General features: G+C 44.7%; 6 protein-coding genes across 6 annotated transcripts; 2 read left to right on the plus strand and 4 right to left on the minus strand.

Annotated features, from left to right (window-relative positions):
* Positions 1 to 322: 322 nt before the first annotated feature.
* PAAG_06856 (GTP-binding protein EsdC) lies at positions 323 to 1234 on the plus strand (the record flags this gene model as incomplete). Its single annotated transcript, XM_002791264.2, has 2 exons — positions 323 to 517; positions 629 to 1234. 2 exons carry the CDS (start codon positions 323 to 325, stop codon positions 1232 to 1234), a joined length of 801 nt encoding a protein of 266 aa, XP_002791310.1.
* Positions 1235 to 2955: 1721 nt separating this feature from the next.
* On the minus strand, positions 2956 to 4119 carry PAAG_06857 (hypothetical protein; the record flags this gene model as incomplete). The annotated part of the gene is made up of 1 exon (XM_002791265.1): positions 2956 to 4119. The coding sequence occupies one exon, from the start codon at positions 4117 to 4119 to the stop codon at positions 2956 to 2958; it is 1164 nt and encodes a 387-aa protein (XP_002791311.1).
* A 3217-nt stretch (positions 4120 to 7336) lies between these two features.
* Positions 7337 to 9930, minus strand: PAAG_06858 (hypothetical protein; the record flags this gene model as incomplete). Its single annotated transcript, XM_002791266.2, has 4 exons — positions 7337 to 8595; positions 8673 to 8784; positions 8859 to 9508; positions 9621 to 9930. The coding sequence occupies 4 exons, from the start codon at positions 9928 to 9930 to the stop codon at positions 7337 to 7339; spliced, it is 2331 nt and encodes a 776-aa protein (XP_002791312.1).
* A 2829-nt stretch (positions 9931 to 12759) lies between these two features.
* On the minus strand, positions 12760 to 12978 carry PAAG_06859 (hypothetical protein; the record flags this gene model as incomplete). The annotated part of the gene is made up of 1 exon (XM_002791267.2): positions 12760 to 12978. The coding sequence occupies one exon, from the start codon at positions 12976 to 12978 to the stop codon at positions 12760 to 12762; it is 219 nt and encodes a 72-aa protein (XP_002791313.2).
* Positions 12979 to 14952: 1974 nt separating this feature from the next.
* Positions 14953 to 15314, minus strand: PAAG_06860 (hypothetical protein; the record flags this gene model as incomplete). Its single annotated transcript, XM_002791268.1, has 2 exons — positions 14953 to 14973; positions 15057 to 15314. 2 exons carry the CDS (start codon positions 15312 to 15314, stop codon positions 14953 to 14955), a joined length of 279 nt encoding a protein of 92 aa, XP_002791314.1.
* Positions 15315 to 19936: 4622 nt separating this feature from the next.
* Positions 19937 to 20185, plus strand: PAAG_06861 (hypothetical protein; the record flags this gene model as incomplete). Its single annotated transcript, XM_002791269.2, has 1 exon — positions 19937 to 20185. The coding sequence occupies one exon, from the start codon at positions 19937 to 19939 to the stop codon at positions 20183 to 20185; it is 249 nt and encodes an 82-aa protein (XP_002791315.2).
* Positions 20186 to 20543: the final 358 nt, after the last annotated feature.

Raw genomic sequence — 20543 nt, forward strand, 5'->3', positions numbered from 1 at the left:
ACGTCTTTGTTTAATAGCCTCTTCTTCAACGTTCGAGAGAAATTCTAAGATCCGTCCGCTCTATTTTATCGATTCAAAAATCTGCAAAAGCGACTCTGGTAGTCCTTTGACCTTTCGATAAAATCTGTTGTCTATTATTAGTATATTCGTTTTTTTTATCTACACATAATTCGATCATTATTATTATTATTATTATTATTATTATTACTGTTCTTGTTCTTAATACACCCATTCATTAATATCATATTCTTCCCCTTGCCTTCATTATTATACTTACTATTCACACTTAATCCAACCTATTATCCCGGAAATACTTGGAAAAATGGCCGCGGTTCAGCTTAGCTTCTCCATCCGCACCTCTCCCAATGTCAAGACCATCCATCTCCTTGGTTCCTGGGACAATTACACCGGCCAGCTTCCGCTCTCCCAGGATGCTTCCGCCAAAACTGGCTCGTGGAAGGGCACTTTTCGCTTCCAGGGCAATTCCCTTCAACTGGGACAGCGATACTGGTACTATGTATGTAAAATTTCTTATATTTAGGATCAAAAGTTTATTTTGTTTTGTTACTTCTTCTTTTTCTTTTTCTTTTTTTTTTTTTTTTGGCCTTGGATTCTGACTTCTTGACAGTACATCATGGACGGATACCACGTCTCTCATGATCCGACAGCAGAATACACTGTTGAGCCCACCACTGGGCGCAAGCTAAACATCCTAGATGTTCCCTGCGGAGCCCGCAGTAGCAACAACTCCTCTTCAAACAGACATTCGTCTGATGGGGTCATCAAGGGTCGAGCCCTCTCACCCTCCAAGATCCTGTCCCCAAAGCCCTCCAAGCCCTACGCCTCACGCCAAATTCGGGATGCCCGCTACTCCCCACCGCCAACTGTCAGCGAACTCACTAGACGCTTTGGCAATGTCGATATGTCTGATTCTGATTCAGACATCTCCACCAGCCCGCCCTCGTCTACTGGCTCTTCCATGTCCGGACGCTCCGACAATTCGTCTCCATCATCCATCTCCTCTTTGAGCGATAACAGCTCTGTCTGCAGCTGCGAACGATATGGTATCACTCGAAAGGGAGATCGCGTCAAGCTGGATTGTGGAGGTAGCCGATGCGGAGCCAATTCTCCCGGTTCAGACTCCAACTACTGCTCAAGCGACGACTCTGAAGACGAGGACTACCGACAACCCCGTCCCACAACCCGTCGTCCAAACTACGCCCACGTCAGGTGATCACCCGTGCTCTGCTGGATGATAAAATGGCAATTTTCCCCCTTTCCACGGAACATTCACATTGACTGCACTTCCCCCTGACTGACAATCTTGGAGCCACCGACACACCCATCAAACCCACCCGTCCCGCTCCCTTTTTTTTTTGACCCACGACCCTAACGAAGTAATACTGTTTTCAAAGAGCTGGTTTATTTTGCCTGCGACTGTGAAGTTGGTTAAAATGATTTTCAATTCCATGCGTCCAAGCGGAAAAAAAAAAAAAAGTTGTCATGCCTCTCTTCGACCGGAATGATATTCGCGTACAGTCTCCAATCCAGTCTCGCCTTGCTTCCCCTCACACGAACATCGTCCAAGAGAAAGTCTTAATTTACAGCGAATCTCCAATTCTTCTTTATCTCAAGCCGGACACCTGCTCGATTCTGGTTACCCAAAGCTAATGTTTCCATCGCTATTGTTGCTCAATTCACTAAATCTGTGCTTTTTGAACTGTCCAAGCAAAACAATGCTGTAAACAATCAACGCAAAGCGAAAAAAATCTGCCAAAAAGTACTCTCGTTTCACATTGTGTCGCATTGCATTGCATCAAAGCAATATTTGTTTTTAATTTCTTCGGAGCTTCTCCCCAAACAACATGAATAATCTCAAGTCAATTTTTGTTGTTTTCAACCTCCTTACTTCTTTTTTTTTATTTTATTTTATTTATTTTTTTTTTTTCATCGCATGCGAAATTGCGTACAATTTTGTTTCTTTACTTTGGTTTATACGTAGGTGGAGAGCGGTTTTTCCCAGGTTTTGTGAAAGTGGTACCATCCCTTCGTAGCAGATTCGTAAGGGCCCTCTAGGTTGATACACCAACCCTTACGGTGTGCGCGTGTGGGTGACTGGGTGACGATATGTTGCCGAGGGAAGAACAGAAGGGATGAGAAGGAGCGGGATGAATGTAGGTGGCAGCGTTGGTATCGAAAAACAGGGGTAGAAAGCAGGGAAAAGCTGTGCGCTCGAAGGGCACGGTTTGGTGGGAGTTGTGGTTCAAGTGAAATATATCAAGAAAGGAGGTTAAAATTGGATAAAAAGGAGGACGACCACGATCAAGCAAACGAATGTGCTTAGGACAAGCTAGCCAGTTGACTTTTTTATTTTATTTTTATTTTTATTTTTTTTTAAGAAAAACAGTTTTCCGTTCTCAGGCCGACCTAGCTGCTGTCAAATTTTGTCGTCGTTGGTAGCGTTTATTTTTGTATCTATTCATAGGCAGTATGTATATTCGGCTAGCTTGCTGGCAAATTCAACGGGGTCGTCTTCGAAAAGTGTGTTCAAAGCTTTGAAGTCTTGTGTAAATAAGTCTTGTGTAAGTTAGCTGTTTTTATTTTATTTTATTTCCCATTTCATCATGATGAAATTCCTGTCTGCGAACTTGCGTTGGCAAATCTATCTATCTCTGAAATCGTCCATTGTCTGTCCCATCCAGACGGAGTTCCCCCCAAAACTCCTTGAAATCAATATATCTCTTCTAATTACAACGCTGGTCTTTTATTTTTGGCTCCTCACTTTCTTTGTGCATCCCTGTCAACCACACTCATACGTTATTTTTTTTTTTAACCCCCTTTAAGCCATCTTAGGGAATACCGCATTTCTTCTTCAGCCATCTCATCCCCCCCTCCCCCCCCCCCCCCCAAAAAAAAAAAAAAAAAAAAAAAAAAAAAAAAAAAAAAAAACAACCTTCAGTCCGCCGTCTTCCTCCTTGCCTCCGTCTCCATCATCTTTCTCTTCCTTCTGTGCTTCGCCTGACGCGCCAGGACCTTCCACGACCCCTCATAGTGATGCGTAACAAGCACCGGCCCCTGTCCCGTCGGATACCCATTTTGCTTCGCTGCGAACGCATTACCAGGCATGACAACCACATCCCCCAAAACTCTCGGCTTTTTCCCGCGAGAAAAATCTCGCTCATCAATACGCCTCCCCAACATACAGCTTAAGCTCTCCAGAATTCCCAATGTCATCCTCCACGGGCCCGTAACTTCCACAACATCGGAAATCATATCCAGCGTAATTCCTTCTGCAGTGACCCCATTCTCCAACGCAATGTCATTAAGGTTTCGAACGATATCATCCACAACTAACTGCAGATGGCGTGAACCGGGACGCGCCGCAAAGACCCAATTCGTCAACTGGGAGGATAGCCCGCTGCCCTCGCCTTCCCATTCACCGTCGAATTCAAGACCAACAATGAGCCCTATTCCCTCCGACCAGGGTGTGTGAGATGTGACATTTCCTCCCGCAAACATCACATCGTTGGCATCTGCTGGCAACCAGTCTGCAACGGGCATTGCGCAAGTGGCGTCGATGTCGCTCCAGATCCCGCCGTCGGCCAGAAGAATAAGATATCTCAGCAGATCAGCCTTGAGAATCGCTACCTGAAGGCCCTTGAACAGCGATACGATGTCAGGGCGTATCGCTCCATATTTCTTCTCCACATACTGGTTCCATGTCTCGTCGGTTACGAGCTCGTGCTCGAAGGAAGGATTTTTTTCCAGCCAGGTGGAGGCCCATGCTTTTTGCTTCGTGGAAAGGTTCTCGGATTTGGCAGATTGCCAGATCTTCGCCGGGATGTTTGGGAGGCCGGGAATACAAGGGACACCCGGATCGGGAACTGGTTGTGATCGCGGAATTTGAAGTTGAGCTTGGTCTGTGCTGCTTCGTCTAAGCTCCAGGTCAGTTTCTTTAAGTTTAAATGTTTGCAGGGGTGCATACGGTTCGCCGATCCACTTGCTGTTTGTGCCGAAAATGGTGAAGCAGAAAAGGTATAGAGAAATAGATGCTGAGACCAAGAGGAGTAGCCGGCTTAGGCGGATTGGGGGTCGTCTTCGGGAATAGGCACGATACATCGCCTCATGGATATGGGGTATGGAAAATGGAGGGATGTTTCTGGGGTCTTGATTTTCAGTGTCCGGGAACCACAGAAAGAGATAGGTTTTTAAAATCCAAAAAAAAGAGGGGAAAGAAAAAAAGGAAAGAAAAGAAAAAGAAAAAGCTGTTCTCAATGGGTCACCTCATTAGGCATGATGCTGACGTATTCTCTGTAAACCGCACAAGAGCAGATTGATCAAGGTGCCGAAAAAGCAATGATCGCCGAGGCAACAACATATCTTGCTATCCGTATCTGAAAGGGAAAGACATTTATATAACGTTCCAGAAGGAAGAGAGTGGGAAAACAGAGAATAAAAGAATGGGAGACATGGGAAAAGGAAAACACAGGCGAAAGTATTCTTCCTGTGCCATTTCTCACACTGAATATTCAACGCCATGGTTAGATATAAACGGAACAAAAACAAAGGCTCCCCCCAGCAGGCGCTAGGAGGGTGCTTGACGAATGCCTTGGAAACCCGGAGCCAGAGTTTGATCCATCCTTAGCCACAGGGCTTTTGTTGCCTCCAGATTTTATTTTTTATTTTTATTTTTTTCAGACACCGACCGTCAACAAAAACGTTCGCTCAGGAAAGTCGGTAAGAGAAGTGAAGAGGGCTTTAGCCGCAGTGTCAACTTTCGACTGTCTTCCTGCATCATACCAGCCCGACAACCTCAAACCAATTCGAGCTCTCTTACACCTTTCTATGACGAAGGTGAATCGACGTTTGGAAGCGTATTGTATCCGCTGGTTGTCCCCCGTGTGTTAGGTATTTCTCTTCTGGCGGGCTCATGCGTTTTAGCCTCTGAGGCTGAATAATTGTGGATAATTCTCCTTGTAGGTAGCTCATTCGACGTAATTGAAAGAGAATATCCTCGGCGGGTTGATCAATGATCATTGATGGGTGGATATGCAGAACCTTTGGGTTCCGCCCCTGGCCCGTCCGAAACTTCTCCGCAGTTCTTCTTTTCCGGTTATCGAATAAACTAGTCAGCCCAAGACCACCTTTTTATTAGCCTTCCTTCAGTTATAAATAGTTAGTAAACCCCATCGAGGATACCCGCTAGGCATACGTGGGCGCGTATGCCGACAATATAATCACTCATATGCACTCGGGAGCAACATAACTAGTTATATGTTTCTCTGTGCTGCTGCATACGGAGCATGTACACGTCACACGGGCAACATTGGAGAATGAGCAAATGCCCATGATTCATTCAATTCAGGATCTCTGTCACTTTATCCCTTTCTGGCTGTTGTGTGGCGAAGCATATCTGGGCTTGTGGATGCCGATGGGCAATAGCTCGAAGGTGTGGTGGGGCTTTCACGTCCGAGGAAGACCGGTGGACTACGGACAGATTGTATAGCTCAGAGTTTCTTAGAAAGAATTATTTCATGTCGTTATCTTGGATGCTGGGGGTGATTTCTTTCTCCCTTCTCCGGTTTTTATTGCGATCTGGCCAACAAATGGCTTTATATCATTAGACGAGAATAATGTAGAATCCCGTAAGTGCATAACCACCCGAACTCTGCTCTGCTCTGCTCTCTGATATCTGCGAATTCCACCCAGCTTTTATGGATTGTTCGCTTCAACCCCCCCCCCCCTCCCCCGCCCCGGGGGGGACTAAACTATGGCTTACGTCCACTAAACTACATCCAAAAATAAACATTCTAACATGAGTGTTACCAGCGATTTCTGGATTCGAGAGAAATTAAGCAAAAACCAAACAATAGCCTAGTTTGTGGCGTTTCCGGTGGACCTTTGATTTGACATAACTACATAGTCAGTACTACCCCGCTCACCGAATAATCACCGCAAAATGAACAACAAATCACCAAAAATAAGGAAATAATGAATAAAAACAAGTCAAAATAAGTAGCACTCTTTATAACCGGACTGCCACCCGCGATACCGAAAACATGCACAAGACTCATACCGCCAGTTTCTCTTGAAGCAACGGTGGGGGCAATGTCCCCTCAGTCAGTTATGGATCGAACCTCTCATCACAGAGCAAATGTCCGGAGGAATCGTAGGCTTCATAAAGATCCCTCGTGAAGACGAGTTTCGCCTCCTCTACAAAACGAACTTGACTTCAACCCAGAAAACCATGTAGTTACTGTTCCCCTGTGCCTTTTGCGATCGGTTGGCTTTGCGAAACTCCAGGGGGCTGCTCTTGGAGTGGGGCTATATGACTCATGCGGCCATCTTTTAACCTACAGTCACTGGGTTTGGCAGGGCCAGCAGAAAGAGGAAAGCAAGTGTTTTAAAATGATTACGGTCTTCCGCTTTCATCAAGTATCTCTCCTGTTCAGCAACAGTGAGGGTGCGGTAGATGTTTGCCCTGTTGCGATGGATCAACCAAGCTAATACATACAAGAAATCCGACAGAGATTGTTGAGACTTTGGGGCTGAACGTAGCATCAGCCACTGCCAGGTATTGGAGGGATCCTTGGATGGGAGGGCTTTCTGAATGCGCAGATTAAAACCTGTTTCAATGGGCAGTTTTCAATGATAGAGTGAGTGAAATTTGGAAACTAAGGTGAGGTGGCTTGATGAATGAGAACACTGTTGCTCAACACTGGAGAATAAGATGAAGTGTCAGAAATGACAATAGCTCATTGACTTCATTAAATGCAGAGGTGGAGTGCTAACATTTTTCAGTGACTGCAGTCAATCTCTGTTGATTGGTGATCATGAGATATATTATTCATTTGTCAACAGCAATCATCCCGGCGGAAGGAGCACAAGATTCAACGTCAGGTTGACCAGAAAAAAAATAAAGAGAGAAGATGAAAGCCCGAAAAGATTTCCCCAAAACTGACAACGATAGTAATGGGTCAGGACGAAGAGTTGGGTATACAACAGAGCTCAAGATGAAACGAAAAGGAAACAATTAAGGGGGGCCATGTTTCTTTCTCCCATTTTTACCCTGTTCCCCTTATTTTTTTTCATTTTTTTTTTTTTTTCATGCGGAATAGAATAAAGCACGAAAGCGAATAAAAGTACAGCATATGATGTACTGTTTACTAATGCCTGTTAGTTATCTATTTCTGGAGGCGAGAAGTCTCCCAATTAGCAAAGAAAGAACATAAATGTATTTATAGCCAAGGCCGTCAAAGTTTCTAGTCGCAATAATAGCTTATTGCCTCCCTTCAGTCCCCAAACCAGAAATCACGAGTGCAGATGGCGGCTGCGTTCACACTTCCTCTGGTACGTAGCCAAAGACTTTCGACCGCCTACCTGGTATTCCAGTTATCGATATATCTCCCGGTTTTCCCGATGTCGTAATGCTCGGGAGACCCCGCAACCGCCTCCACCGATCTGTCTGGCGTCTCATATCAGGGCTTATCAGGAATCCCCACTTGAGCCAAAAGTTACCGCCAATTTCCCAATTGCTTGGGTCGCAGAAGTGGCCCCCGCCTCGAAACTTGCCCCCTGCGTCACAAAAATCGATGATTAGCTCCATCTCATCGATCAAGTGAGGCGCATGGTAAATAGCGAGTATGATGGCGTCACGAAGCTGGGGAATGGGGACTGTGTCGATCCAGTACGGGTGTGGGTATTTCATTTGTGTTGCTGTGGGGAGAAGGGTGGCTAGGGGACCGGTGAATCGGGACAAGATTTTTGGGGACAAGGTTCGGGTTCCTGATATGAAGAAGTCGGCATTCCACCATTTCGGGGCCAGAGGTTGTTTTGGGTTGGAGCGGGAAGGGAGGTAGAAAAATGGTGACATTTGCTCGCCGTTTAGACCGAAGAATTCGCAGCCCTTGGGGATTGCGAAGAGTTTTTGAATTTCGCCGCCGAGATATAGTGTTGAGTGAGCATTCGAGGATACGATGCCAAACGTTTTGTCGAGAGGGACTTTTATGAGCCATGTTTCATAACTGATATTCAGCTCTGAGTTGCTAGATTTTGTAGATTCGGTTGTAGATGAATATGGCGAATCGGAAAATCCTCCAAAATCATAGATTGTCTCGGATAGATCATCCCATGATTTATCAAATTTCGATGGGATAAAGCTCCAATATTCGCTGCCCGCACGCTTCAAGGGACGTCTTAAGTATGTTTGGGCAGACTGTGGCTCGGGAGAGATATTCGGCTCTCCTGTTGGTGGGGAGTGGTCCATGTTCTGCTCTGGAAATTTCGATCCATCGAACCCAGGGATTTGAAGAACCGCGTGTCCAGGTAAATTGGTACTTCGCTGGTTCTTACTTGAATGTTGGCTTTGGTAATCATCGTAACTTTGAATAGACGAGGAGCAAGATCTTGGTAAGGGAGCTAATCGGTTGTTTGAGATGGTTCTCGATTGACCCTTGTTTGGGAATAGGGCCACATTAGAATCTGTCACGATAACGTTGGCTTGCGACACGGAGAAGTTTGATGTGGATGCAGGAGATAACTGTGGCGATGGGGATAATGACAATCCATATGGTTGATCTGGCTTGTATAGTTGGCCTTGACATGGACGTGTCAGCAACATGCGGTAGGATATTTATCACCCAGAGCAAAGTGCATCGCGGCACAAGTCTTACCAAAGATACGAACAGAATCTATGCGGCAATTGTATGATGAGAATTTATCATCATAAAATGCTGGGCATATTTTCGTTTGATATTCTTCGAGTGAGCGAGGGGGTGGGATTTTCTGTCAAAGCAGTGTGAGCCTGTTGGATAGGAGAAACAATGCAACTGTTTAAATGGGGAGGTAAGGCTCCATACTCCCGTTAAATATTCCAGGTCATCACACGGTAGCAAAACATCTGAGGGAATCGCGTGTAATGTGAAGTGCGGTTGCAGCCGGAGAGAGGCTAAATATCCATCAAAAATATAGAGCTCCCACCATGTTCTTCTCCAACTCTCCTCGTGCACCGAGCAGGCATCTCCAGTATTGAATTGACGGCTGTTCAGGCCTAACTCCACTGCAAGCTCGATGGCTGATGAAAGAGTGGAGCTCGCCAAGCTCGATTCCTTTGCCATGTGCAAAGCAATGGCAAATAAAAGCAGCGTTTGAACCATGTACACATCAGGAGTAAGGCTTCTATTTAACAATGCCGAGTTGGCGGCATTCCTGAAATAGTCCGTCTGCATGACTGGATCATGGAAGGATGCGACATACTCAATCGCGGCCTGTAAGTGCTCCAAGTCCCTCCTTTCAAATTCTTCGACAAGGTATTTGCGAGGTAGGACAAACGGATGGGAGAAAAAGACCATAGAGTAAAATATATCAAGCAAATGGCCGGAATGAGCGTTCTTGGCTGGTTTGATAATGGGAAATCCATCCAGTACGTCGTCTACATCCGACGCATTGTGAAGACCAGTAGAATCAAAGTGGTCTGGCACACTTGTCATCCATTGGCGGAGCTGCGAGCCTGGAGAAGAGGTTTCCGTTAAAAATAGTTTATAATGAAAAGGCACTCTCCCCAATAGAATTGAAAGGAACCAATCGCTCTCGCAAATGAAGAGATAAGAGGCCAAACTCACTTGAACGAGTGGAAGACCGATTCGTCTCTTCATGAAGGGCGGATTCGGATCCCGTTTCCACATTATCTCCTTCGGACTTGCTGTTGCTGCGCAAATCCGACAGTTGCGCGGCATTACTTATGGTATCATGTTTAACACTGGGTCGTCGCCCTCGCCTGGAGAGAATGAAGATGCATTGTCGACCATCCACGCGGCAACGCGAGCAGACGGGCCCGCTATCGCATTTCAGATGTCGTTCACGGCAGTTCGTGCAAGTGGTAGAGACCCTTTTCTTCGGCTCTTCCAGCCTCCTCTGCTTTGGTTGATTCATAGCGAAGCTAGATCTAGATAAATGATACAAACAGAGATAGACAAGTAGAGGAGGCGTTTTCTTCCCCGCCGATACTTTCTCCAGCTGGCGCCGCTCTCCGTGCCAGGCTTTCGACAATGCGAGAAATGGATGCTTGGATGCGGATGATGTATCTCAAGACCAGCTGTATTCCATTTCTTCGGCAAGATCTCGAAGATGGCGATGGCGATGCGACAATGGAGCATCGGAGTAAAATGTTGTTTGCTGGAGTCGTTGCTTGAAGTCGCATCCAAGCGCCATTGACGGTTCCCTTGGGTGGGGTTTTGGCTGCAGCAACGAATGAGAAACCCCAAGACAAATTTCTAGTAACCTTGAAAGGGATGCTAAGCGATGGGGATCGCAGGCTACGATTGGACTGGTCATCCTTGTTGTCAGCCCAAGCAACCCTTTTGTTCTGTGAAGGAAAATGGCGGCAATCCAAGATCTAGAACTTGAAGAAAATGAGAGATGAAGCCCCCTAGATATTTGCGATTTTGACATTGTTGATGTGTTGACAAATTCCAGCATATGCTTTGGTGATGTTCATTGGCTTATGACTCCCTCAGCAATTCTTCATTAATCACGAATGGTGAAGTTCCGTGTAAATATATTGTGGCCCTGCACCCTGAGAAGTGCCGGGATCTAAATATCTAGTAGCTATTCCTCCACAAATCCGTCATTAGCACAGCATAAATGCCCGGGTTGAAAACTAATCGGTACATAACTACCTAGATACATACTTAGCTATACCGTATGCACTTCAACGTAAGATCCGGCTTATGCATAAGTAGTTTTACATAGGAAAAATCTAGCGGCCAACTAAACACCGGGGATCGGTATCAGCAACGGGAAAAAGGCTTGTTGGTTTTGTATATATTTAGAGACCCGAGGTTTGTTTAGGACATTCAAGCATTATATCGATGGCTATGAGTATATGGGTGTGGAGAATGCAATAAGCTAAGTCCGTGATATCGGGGATACAAAGGTTGCGGTGGCAGAAGAGTATACGAAGAGAAAAGAAATGAGCTTGGTTGAGAGAATTCGAAGGTCATACTAAATGTGCCGCAGACTTTGATGACGCTCGATCAGTCAACAGTTTGGTGACAAGCCAATTGCCCAAGGATGCATCAGAAAAATTATATACTGTTACGTATGCGAACGGCGAAGTGCTAACTACTAAGAATAAATAGTAACCAATACGGGCAACCATCAGGAAAGACGGGAGAAAATTCCGCTCTATTATTATATTTGACAAAATTACCTATCTATTTTTAAACGCGTCATTCTCGCTTCAAATCCCCGCCTCAACCATCATGTCGCATTCGGGAGCTGCCAAAGGAAGAAATGCGTGGCCTGGAATGCCTTGCACAGGCAGTACGAAACATCACAGGGGAAAAAATCGTTGTTCAACTCAACCCTTTTCCCGGCATGAGAAAAAAAAAATTAAAAAATAAAATAAAAAATAAAAATAAAAAATAAAAAAATAACACTTCTTTCGTTTCATTGAAAATGTCCTCTTTCCCTGGACCCACACCTCCCGTACTAATTCGCTGTCTCATATTTTTGATGGCTCAACCCGCGAACTCTATATTCACCGGCTGTCCATTTGCTGACCTCAATTTCCCAACCGCGCAGTCAACGTCGAAGGTGGGTTTTCAACAAAACCAGCCCGAAGAACGTAGCTCAAATAGCCAAATGGATCCCATCTAGACTACCCAAAATAGCAATTGGCAGTCGATGCCAAACTGTGAGGCGAGGGATAATCCCAACGACCCTGCGCTGGAACATGGGTCAAGGTCTGCGAGAATATGCACGACAATATTAGAGCGAAATAAAGAGGAGGGGAAAAAACACCTCAACAACTTTTAGAAATTAGATGAGCAAAGCAAACAAAAAGCAATTGCAGTTGCAAAACATGAATATCTCATTAAAATGAACGCTTTCAGTTTCTGATTCCTCCGTTCAAAATGCATATATCTCATTTCACATCGCTGGCTCGTTACATCCACGAAAATGACTCGAAGACAGAATAGATAAACAAATAGGAAAATAGGCAACAACGGGCGATAGGTTCCCCGACCAGCAGGGAGATGTAGTGTGCATTCCTCGCATCCAAGCGTTTCCTTTTGGTCCATCGATCAATTGCCCCAGATTTTCTATATCTTTTTCTCCTTATCATAACAAAGGAAAATCAAACAAAAGGAGACAAAAGGACAACAAATTAAACTCAACGAACAACGGCAGTCACGTCCCTTAGGAAAACGCCAGGAAACCACGCAAATATGTAAAATTTAGTAAGGACGGTGTCGAAAATCTTTCGTGGCACATAAGAATTCGTAGTCGACCGGTCGACAAACGGTGTTGATGTTCGTAGAATATTGATGAATAGGGCCGTGATAGATTATGCAGTAAATTATCAACCATCCATCAGAAATGAGCTTTCCTCACGTCTGGAACGAGAGGAGATGTGATTGAGAACACAGGGACCGGTAAAAATTGTGAGACGGAGAAAGAAACGACCTGCGTTTCTGGAAAGCTCGTATCGATGATAATAGGGGTAAATATGACATCCGCAGGAGACCGCAGAAGAGATGGGCTCAATAATGGAGTTAGACGAAGGCCAGTAGAGGTGATAACACACAGTGCAAATCAGTCTAACGAGGCTTCAAGTCGGAAAAGCACACTAATTAATATCCACCAGTTAGTGTAATGACTCCCAAGATATTTTTTGCGGTCAACATCTCATCCCCGCACTGCACCGCCTCTGATATCACTTGCTCGAGCATGGAAGAGCTACGCAGTAGCCAGACTTTATGGAGATGCACCCTTGCCGCTTGAGTACCCGGAATCCGGCCACTTCGCTGCTGATGTCCCTCTCGATGCTAAATGAGCTGCGCACGCATAACCAACAAGGATCGTCTTCTCCTGCACGACATGGTCACGCTGGCCATACGACTGGCACGGGTCAACCGCATGGCGATAGTAGAGGCAGCGACAGACGGAGTATCTCTCAATAATTCGGTAGCACATTATTGCTATTAAAATATCTTTCCCCTTTTTTTGTCGCTATAGAGCCGAAATACGTGGGGGTGTGGTGATGTATAACGGGGGAAGGCTAAGCAAAAGTCTTAGAATTATGAGGCACAGCTTTAATAATTTGAACTTTCAAGCTTCGGGAGCAGTTTCCAAGGACACAATTAGAAGAAGTAATAGAGGGTTATCTTGGTTGCTTCCAATGTGGCGCAGCTAGGGGTATTTATATCAGTTCATGTCTATTGGAAATGGAAAGGACTCGGAAGTGAGGAATAGGATGAAAAAAGAGAAATCTGTAGGGAAAAATTGAAGATATTAAAATGGTTAGATAGTATACTATCTCAATGAATGGAATGCATATAAAGAAAAATTGGACAGAAGGAAAATAGAGCTTGAAGAGGAGAGAAACAGCGTCATATATACCTATCGATGCAAAAGACACTCAAGGCAGCTACCAGCGGAGCGGAGACCTGAGGCATACGAAGAGAAGCATGGGATAAGCAATGCAGGTGAATTCCAGGCAACGTAAGAAACATCTGGATCGTCTCCAGGACATGGATGTGCCGATCGCTCCTCTGCAGCACTATGACCCCGCTTGAGGGAGCGAAAAGATTACCATACATACTTGAGCAGGAAGAAGTTGATTAAACCTCCGAAGATCCCCTCCAACAGGAGTGGGTGAACGTTCCGCAGAGCGGTGGAACATTTGCGCAGCCAAAAAAGCACAGGGCGCGGATATACCCGAAAATAGTTCTGTGCCCTCTAGGCCCAGCTTGGTCATGTCTGTCGAACCAGCGAAACGTTGATAACAGGAGTGTCCGAGAGTTCCGAGAGGTCCGGGTGGGTTGGATGATGAGTTACAGCCGCCAAATCCTCAGCCAGGGCTTTCGCGACCAAAATTTATCACCCATCCTTTGTTAGTTATCTACTATTGCGGAAGTGTGGCTGTTGTGTCCATGTCAACTTGTTCAGTCCTGGCAAGTAGTGTGTGGCTTGCACGAAAACTAACAGGCAGTTGTTTAAGAAGTGGGGAATTATGATACGAAACCGAACAGATAATAACCCGTAATAAATCCTCTGCAATCTGCAGATAATAATAATGTTAACAGTACCAAGAACAATCCATCAGAATGTCGGCTACTTCGTAGCACAAACACTAATAACGAGGCTGATGGATGATGACCAGGACAGGTTCGTTATGAATGCGGCTATTCATGCCTTTCAAATGATGTAAGGAAGACGCTTGCTGGGGGGCCTGGTCTTCTCAGCCTAATTCGTGATCGACACCATCATCCACTGCCCTGGAAATAGTAACGGTGACCTAATGGCCTGCAACAAGTTGAAATCTGACCGATGAACCCATTGAGGCTGCCTTCTGACAGGGTACATGCAACGGTTATTAGCGTAAAGCAAGAATCCCCTATCATACAGGGTTGCAGTTATTCGAGGATTCAGTGTTATGGTTATTAATTATCTTTGCACCTCAAAAGACGTCTGGCCAGACCTTGGTAACATTACCGTGCAATGAGGGCAACCTGCATAGTTACCCTAATGCACGCACGCTGGACTTGTGAGCTGATGGTAAAATCAAGGAGTTCCGCGATGCCAATTTTTCCGCTGTATTCATATCGAATGAAACATGAAACATTTCCACATGTTGAAGAATCTGCTGACCCACGAATGATATAGAAATCATGAGATCCCGCTGTCAGGAGCATACTACTGGCGCGGCCCCGGAGCACCGACCCATTGCAAGTTACAAAGCTGAAAGGTTGGAAGGACGAACTTCACAGAGTAAATATAAGAACCATGTCCATGTGTTACCAATATATGGTTCTGCCCTGAAAATCCCGTGGACTGTTATTGGATAGGGAATGTTAATATTGACATCATTGTGATATCGGATCCAGACATCTGTTCGGAGTAGCGGGGTGAAAATATAAGGCTCTGCCACTGCAACAATATGACAGATTACCCAAGCACCACTTTTCCCTGTCATGGTTAACCAGTTAGTTGACTAGTTAATATACCGTCCAATTTCTCCAATAGCAAAACCGGACAGCAGATTAGCAAACAGGCATCTGCAAAATTCTGTTGAACGTGTCGTAGTCAGGTTCGTATTCCTCACTTTCCGCCGGGAAAATGACAGCGGAATTGTACAGAACATTGTAGTATCGGAATACATATGAAGAGGCAGCACTGGGCGGTGTAAATTGACGGTAGTCGAAATGGAGAATATTGAGCTGAAACGCTCTGTCCGCATGTTCGTTCCGATAGGCTTTTAGATAAAACAGGCGAAGATATAGATAGAAACCTGAGGGCAGCCGCAACATAACTCGCGCGGGTAGCACACTAGAAATTCCAATTAAACGCATCAAAACAAATCAATGTGTGGCAGAACCGGCAGAATCCCTGGCGTTGGATTAACTACTGTGAAGTAACTACTCACAATCTTTTGTGCAGGGTGCTAACCTATTTCGTCTCTTAGTCACTGATATGTGCTTGGCAGGGGACTCGGGGGACCGATTTGTAACCAGCGGGGAACCAAGCAGCAAGAAACAAGTTAAAAGAAGATTGGTTGCGTCTGGGCCTCCAACCAAAGTGGATAAAATTCTGCCTTCCACAACGACAATGAAACTAGGTGCATACGAGGGAGTGCCTTACTTGTCCCACGTAGCAACATAATGTCTAAGTTTTTCGTTGTAATGCGGATTCAAAATATATCAATTAGATTTGGCATTCCCTAGATAAAAACCTCCAAGCCCTAGCATGTGGTGACACAGGATACGTGGTGATGAGTATTATTTTGCGTTAATGCTAAGTTTTGATTTTCGGCATCGGCGGTTAAAACAAGGTTTCGCTGATTGATTGGCTCTTTCTGGCGAGCAGAACCATGGTTTGAATCAGCCCTACGCCTTGGCAGGCCGCACGCTAGCAATAGTTTTTAGTTTTGAGGCGCAACTTGAAAGATAACGTTCATCTGACCACAGCCACACATGGATATATCCCTCACTTGTATTGTATTGTATGAACTAATCATCCTCACTCCATTCACTGTGCATAATTGCGTAGTTACGTTAATGCTTGCTTTTTCTGGCAGCTAATGGCTATAAGGGTCTTGAATGTTCACAGGCTCATAGCGCTTAATCAGCAGTGTTGTGAAAGTCCAGATTACGATTGCTGTCAATCTGTGAGCCTTATGTTCTAAGAACGAGGTCAATGGCATCAGCAGATTAGGCGCTATTGCAATCCCGTACCTTCTCAAAATCATTATGTGTAAAACATCGGCAATTGTTACAGCGGCATTGAGGGGTCGAAAAATAAAATGTGGTCAGTGCTTGAATTACCCTGTAATGCACAAATCTGCCTTGCAAGCCATTGCCACGGGTCCCCATGTTACAAAAGTTTGTCTAGTCCACCTAGATTTACCCAAAGGGATAATACTGACAAGGCACTTGAACTTCCTGGACCAAAGCGTTGGCGCCTCAGGATGCATATTTGATACTGCGACTCGACAGAGGTTTATCTCTCAACCTCCTGATCTGTGTGTCAGCTTACACGTCGATTGACAAATTTACTGATGCGGTTATGAATCATGAAGGAAACTGCCTTGAGTTGATGACTGGGAAGATGAAGATGCGCTACGGATAGGGCTGAGATTTAAAATATCCGGCGAACTGGAGAGCGGATAACGAAAATAGAATGAACATACTGCTCAAGTGAAATTAGCCGGACGGCCACTAAACCAAATTTTAGCTCTTTCCAGCCGAGGAATCAGGCACCATTCACGTTGAACACAATATTATAAGAGCAGGAGGTTCGTAGCACTTCCAATGCGGGGAGGCCAACGATTTGCAAGTCTCTGACAGAATCTTCCATATTCCCGTGCACATCAAGGAGTCCGTCAGAGCCCACTATGCATTTTGCATAATTCGGAAACATTGCTCAGAAGGAGGGTTACCAAGCCAGCTGAATCCTGCACCTCTACGGTCCTCGGGCAAAATCTGCCAATCATCTGGCAAAGATACAAATAACGTGACTCACCACCCTACGCACAACCAAATTTCACCTTCAAGAAGTGGATATTTCTCAACAACGCAATAATATATTCAAACTAAATATTAAATAGAGACGGAATATTCCATAGAAAAATAGTAATTAATTCAAAAAAATAATTGTTGAGCTTAATAGCTTATTCAAAAGGTGAAACTTTAGAGTTTAACATAAATCTGTTAAGGTGCTGGTAACTAATATTCTATATTAGTGAGCACGCTGAAGCTTGTCACCTTCAAATCCTTGTCTTTTGCTCCTGGCGCAGCGGTCAGTGTCCTGGAATGCTCCCCAGGGGTCGTGCCGTGACATGATTTTGAAGTCACCCTGGATTGGGGTTTCGAATTACAAACATACCATGCTGCGACCGCCGGATTTTATATCTGATTGGATTTTGTGTCATGTGGAAAAGTGTGCGAACCAGCTCACCCAGATTCCGTTGAATCCTTGGAGGTTGGCGTTGGTGGGAGATCAAGAAGCAGTTTTCACAGCGGACATTAAGTGTCCTGCAGCAGCGATGGTCCTCAAAACTCCAGGCAACAGGGAGCATCGCCGGCGATTAACACGCAAAGCAGGAGTAAATTCAAGCTGATCAACTGATTCATGGAGGCGTGTAAGTTTAAAAACTTGTATCGCCTCGCGTTGTACAGGGACGAAGTGCAAAATTCAAACTATGTGGAATAAGGTCCTATGGCCAGGGCAAGGAGCGCGTAGATAGCTCTGCCCTCTTTCTGCCTTTTCTTTTCAATAACTGCCGAACAAGGGACAGGTGAGTGCCATGTGAACTGATCACTTTAACTGAGTCGTATAGTTTTTGAAAGAGATTTTTGCCGGAATGGCTAGATTGAGATTGAACAGAATTGATATGACTGTAGATCTAATTTCATGGTTCAGCATTAAGAAGGGAAAACAAAGTTTCAGTGCTACATGTTGAGACACACTAGTTAAGGAAATTATTGAACTTCCTGAACCAAAATCAAGAAGATAGATAAATATATGCACTGTAGATTATGACAGAGTCATACAGTCAATGTCACTCTGTATCCTAGTTTCCCAACAATTTGATATCTGTTGTTGAAAATTTCGCCTATCCAAGCAGGGTAATTCTTCACGACACCAGTCAAGTCAAATCCGGAGCCTGGAAATGTGAGGGGAGATATGAGTTGGTTGAACTTCAATCTCTGAGTTCCATTGAATCGTTGCGGAAAGCGAGGTAGGACAGAACTCAGACGCAGAAAAGGTAAATTTTGGGAGAATTGGACACCGCACGTAAAGTCGATGCGCAAGAGATATTCGAGCTGTCATGTCACCAAACAGGATTCTAACCACCTGACTCTCTTTGAATGATGGAGAGGTTTGTGTGCGTAGTTTGTTGGAGTTCTTCCAGGGACGTTTTCGAAGTTTGAAAACAAGCCACCGCCGCCAAGCCATTTTTAGCTTGCATCTCCAGCCAACTCCATGGTGGAATGAATACACGAACCAATTAATTAACCAATCAAAAAATCGCTGTTATCCTGGAAGAGCTCCCCGGGCGACAATTTTAACTGGACCGATTTTCTTTGACAGAAGTGGGCATTGAGCAGGCAAAAGAAATCGGTTTGGTGCCTGAGCAACTACCTGATAACGTATGGATGAGTTTAAAAACTCGTCGGCACCGCATAGTGCTGGGAAACAATAAAGTCAACTTTCATGCAAGTTGTGACATGATCATTGACATGATGTCAGTGGACTCGTAACACAGGTTTTGGATTTTGAACCTCAAACCCCAAAGCGAATATAATATTGAAATGGATTCATAAATGGCCGCATAGATTACCACAATTTAGGAGTTGGAGGTTGGAGGTTAAAATTCAACCCTGTCATTTTGACAAGGTCTTAGTTATTTTTCTTCTGCTTTGCCTTTGCTTTAAAAACCAACCACCATTTGGAGGGGGGAAAAAATAAAGATAAAATATAAAATAAATAAAATAATAATAAAGCAAAAAATTACTATGGCTAATCTAATCGAAAATGAAAAAGAGACAAGTAAATCTCATTCTTTCTCGACACTTTACTCTCCTAGAACTTTAACAGTGGTCATTATGCCATTTTGCCTAATCTTTTGTTAATGCTTTTAAAGATGCACGTAGCAAGACGTTATACCAGTCTGATCTTCTACATCACGACACTGAGCCAATCCCAACATCTTACACTCAAATTATTTGTCTTGACACTCTGTCACTTCTTACCTGACTCTGGATTAGTCTGAGAAGACTTCGAATCACTTTTTGAATTAGCAGGACCTGCCGGCGGATTTGCAGGAGCTTTGAAGAGCCAGCTTTACAGGCTTGAATTTGTTTTCTTTGTGGAACTTAACAACATATCCCTTGGAATAACCATGTTGGAAATGAGCCAGGCAAAGGGACTGAGTAGTACCATGCACGGAGGCTTCGGGCCTAACAATGACAGAAACTGCTCGTACATAATAGAACAGCATTTCACCCATTTGCAATTGGCTGTCGATTTCGAATGTGGCGTTATCAGACACATAACTTGCGATCAATCTTTGATTAGTTGGTAGCTGCCAACAGCTGGCCAATGGCACCGCAGGGATAAGATGGAACCAATGTCCCACAAGCCCGGGGGGTGGAGAAGGGAGCTGCAAGTTCCCCCGGACGGTTTGGTCTCGCTTGATTGCCAACGCATGACGTTAGAATGCGCGTTGCGATCGAGCATTACTTCGTGCATTAGCATTAAAAGTATCAGATGGACACTCTATGCTGGGGAAAGCAAAATTTCTAATCTTCATTGTCCATAAATCATTACTCACATTAATCAAAATATTAGCCGCCTTCACATCACCCCAGCAATCTCATCTTGATGTAAATGATCTAATTGATCTATTTACTTCCACCGTAAGACAACCATGGAAGGTAATTCGAGGGCGACTCTGCTCTCCATGATAAATCTTGGGTCTCGGGTTTCTGTAACCCTGTTGCTCGATCCATCCAATCATAGTCTAATCGTCGACCTGGGTTTTTGGAACCAAACCACTGTTGATCCTCCTGCGTTAAGAATGACACAACTGCTGCAAGATGACAGCTCATCTGATGACCTGAAAAGAATTGGAGATGCAGGTCTTAGCCGCTGGCAAGCAGTCAGGCGAGCCAAGTAATCTGTAGCAGGTTTGACGAGGCTGCGAAAGGGAGATGTTTTGCTGTAAGAGCTACTCCGAGCAAAGGATGCCGAACCGCGCACTGAATTAAATAACGTTACATGCTCAGCAATTGTACCTTTCAGAATCCTAAACTCAATTCTGAATGATCTTTCTATCTCACACTTTGTTCAGTCATGATTATAGTGTATGAAATAGCGGCATTGAAGCTCTGTAGGGTGAAATTTACTCATGGCAGCCACAGTTGGATCGCAGACATAAGAAAAAAATATATATATCTCCGTTTCGCCAAAATTTGTATATATATATATTTTTTTGTTAGTGCCACTGTAGTTAACTACCTAAGAACCAGCAGGTT

The sequence above is a fragment of the Paracoccidioides lutzii genome, assembly GCF_000150705.2.
Source record: "Paracoccidioides lutzii Pb01 unplaced genomic scaffold supercont2.20, whole genome shotgun sequence".
In the NCBI taxonomy this organism is placed as follows: Eukaryota; Fungi; Ascomycota; class Eurotiomycetes; order Onygenales; family Ajellomycetaceae; genus Paracoccidioides; species Paracoccidioides lutzii.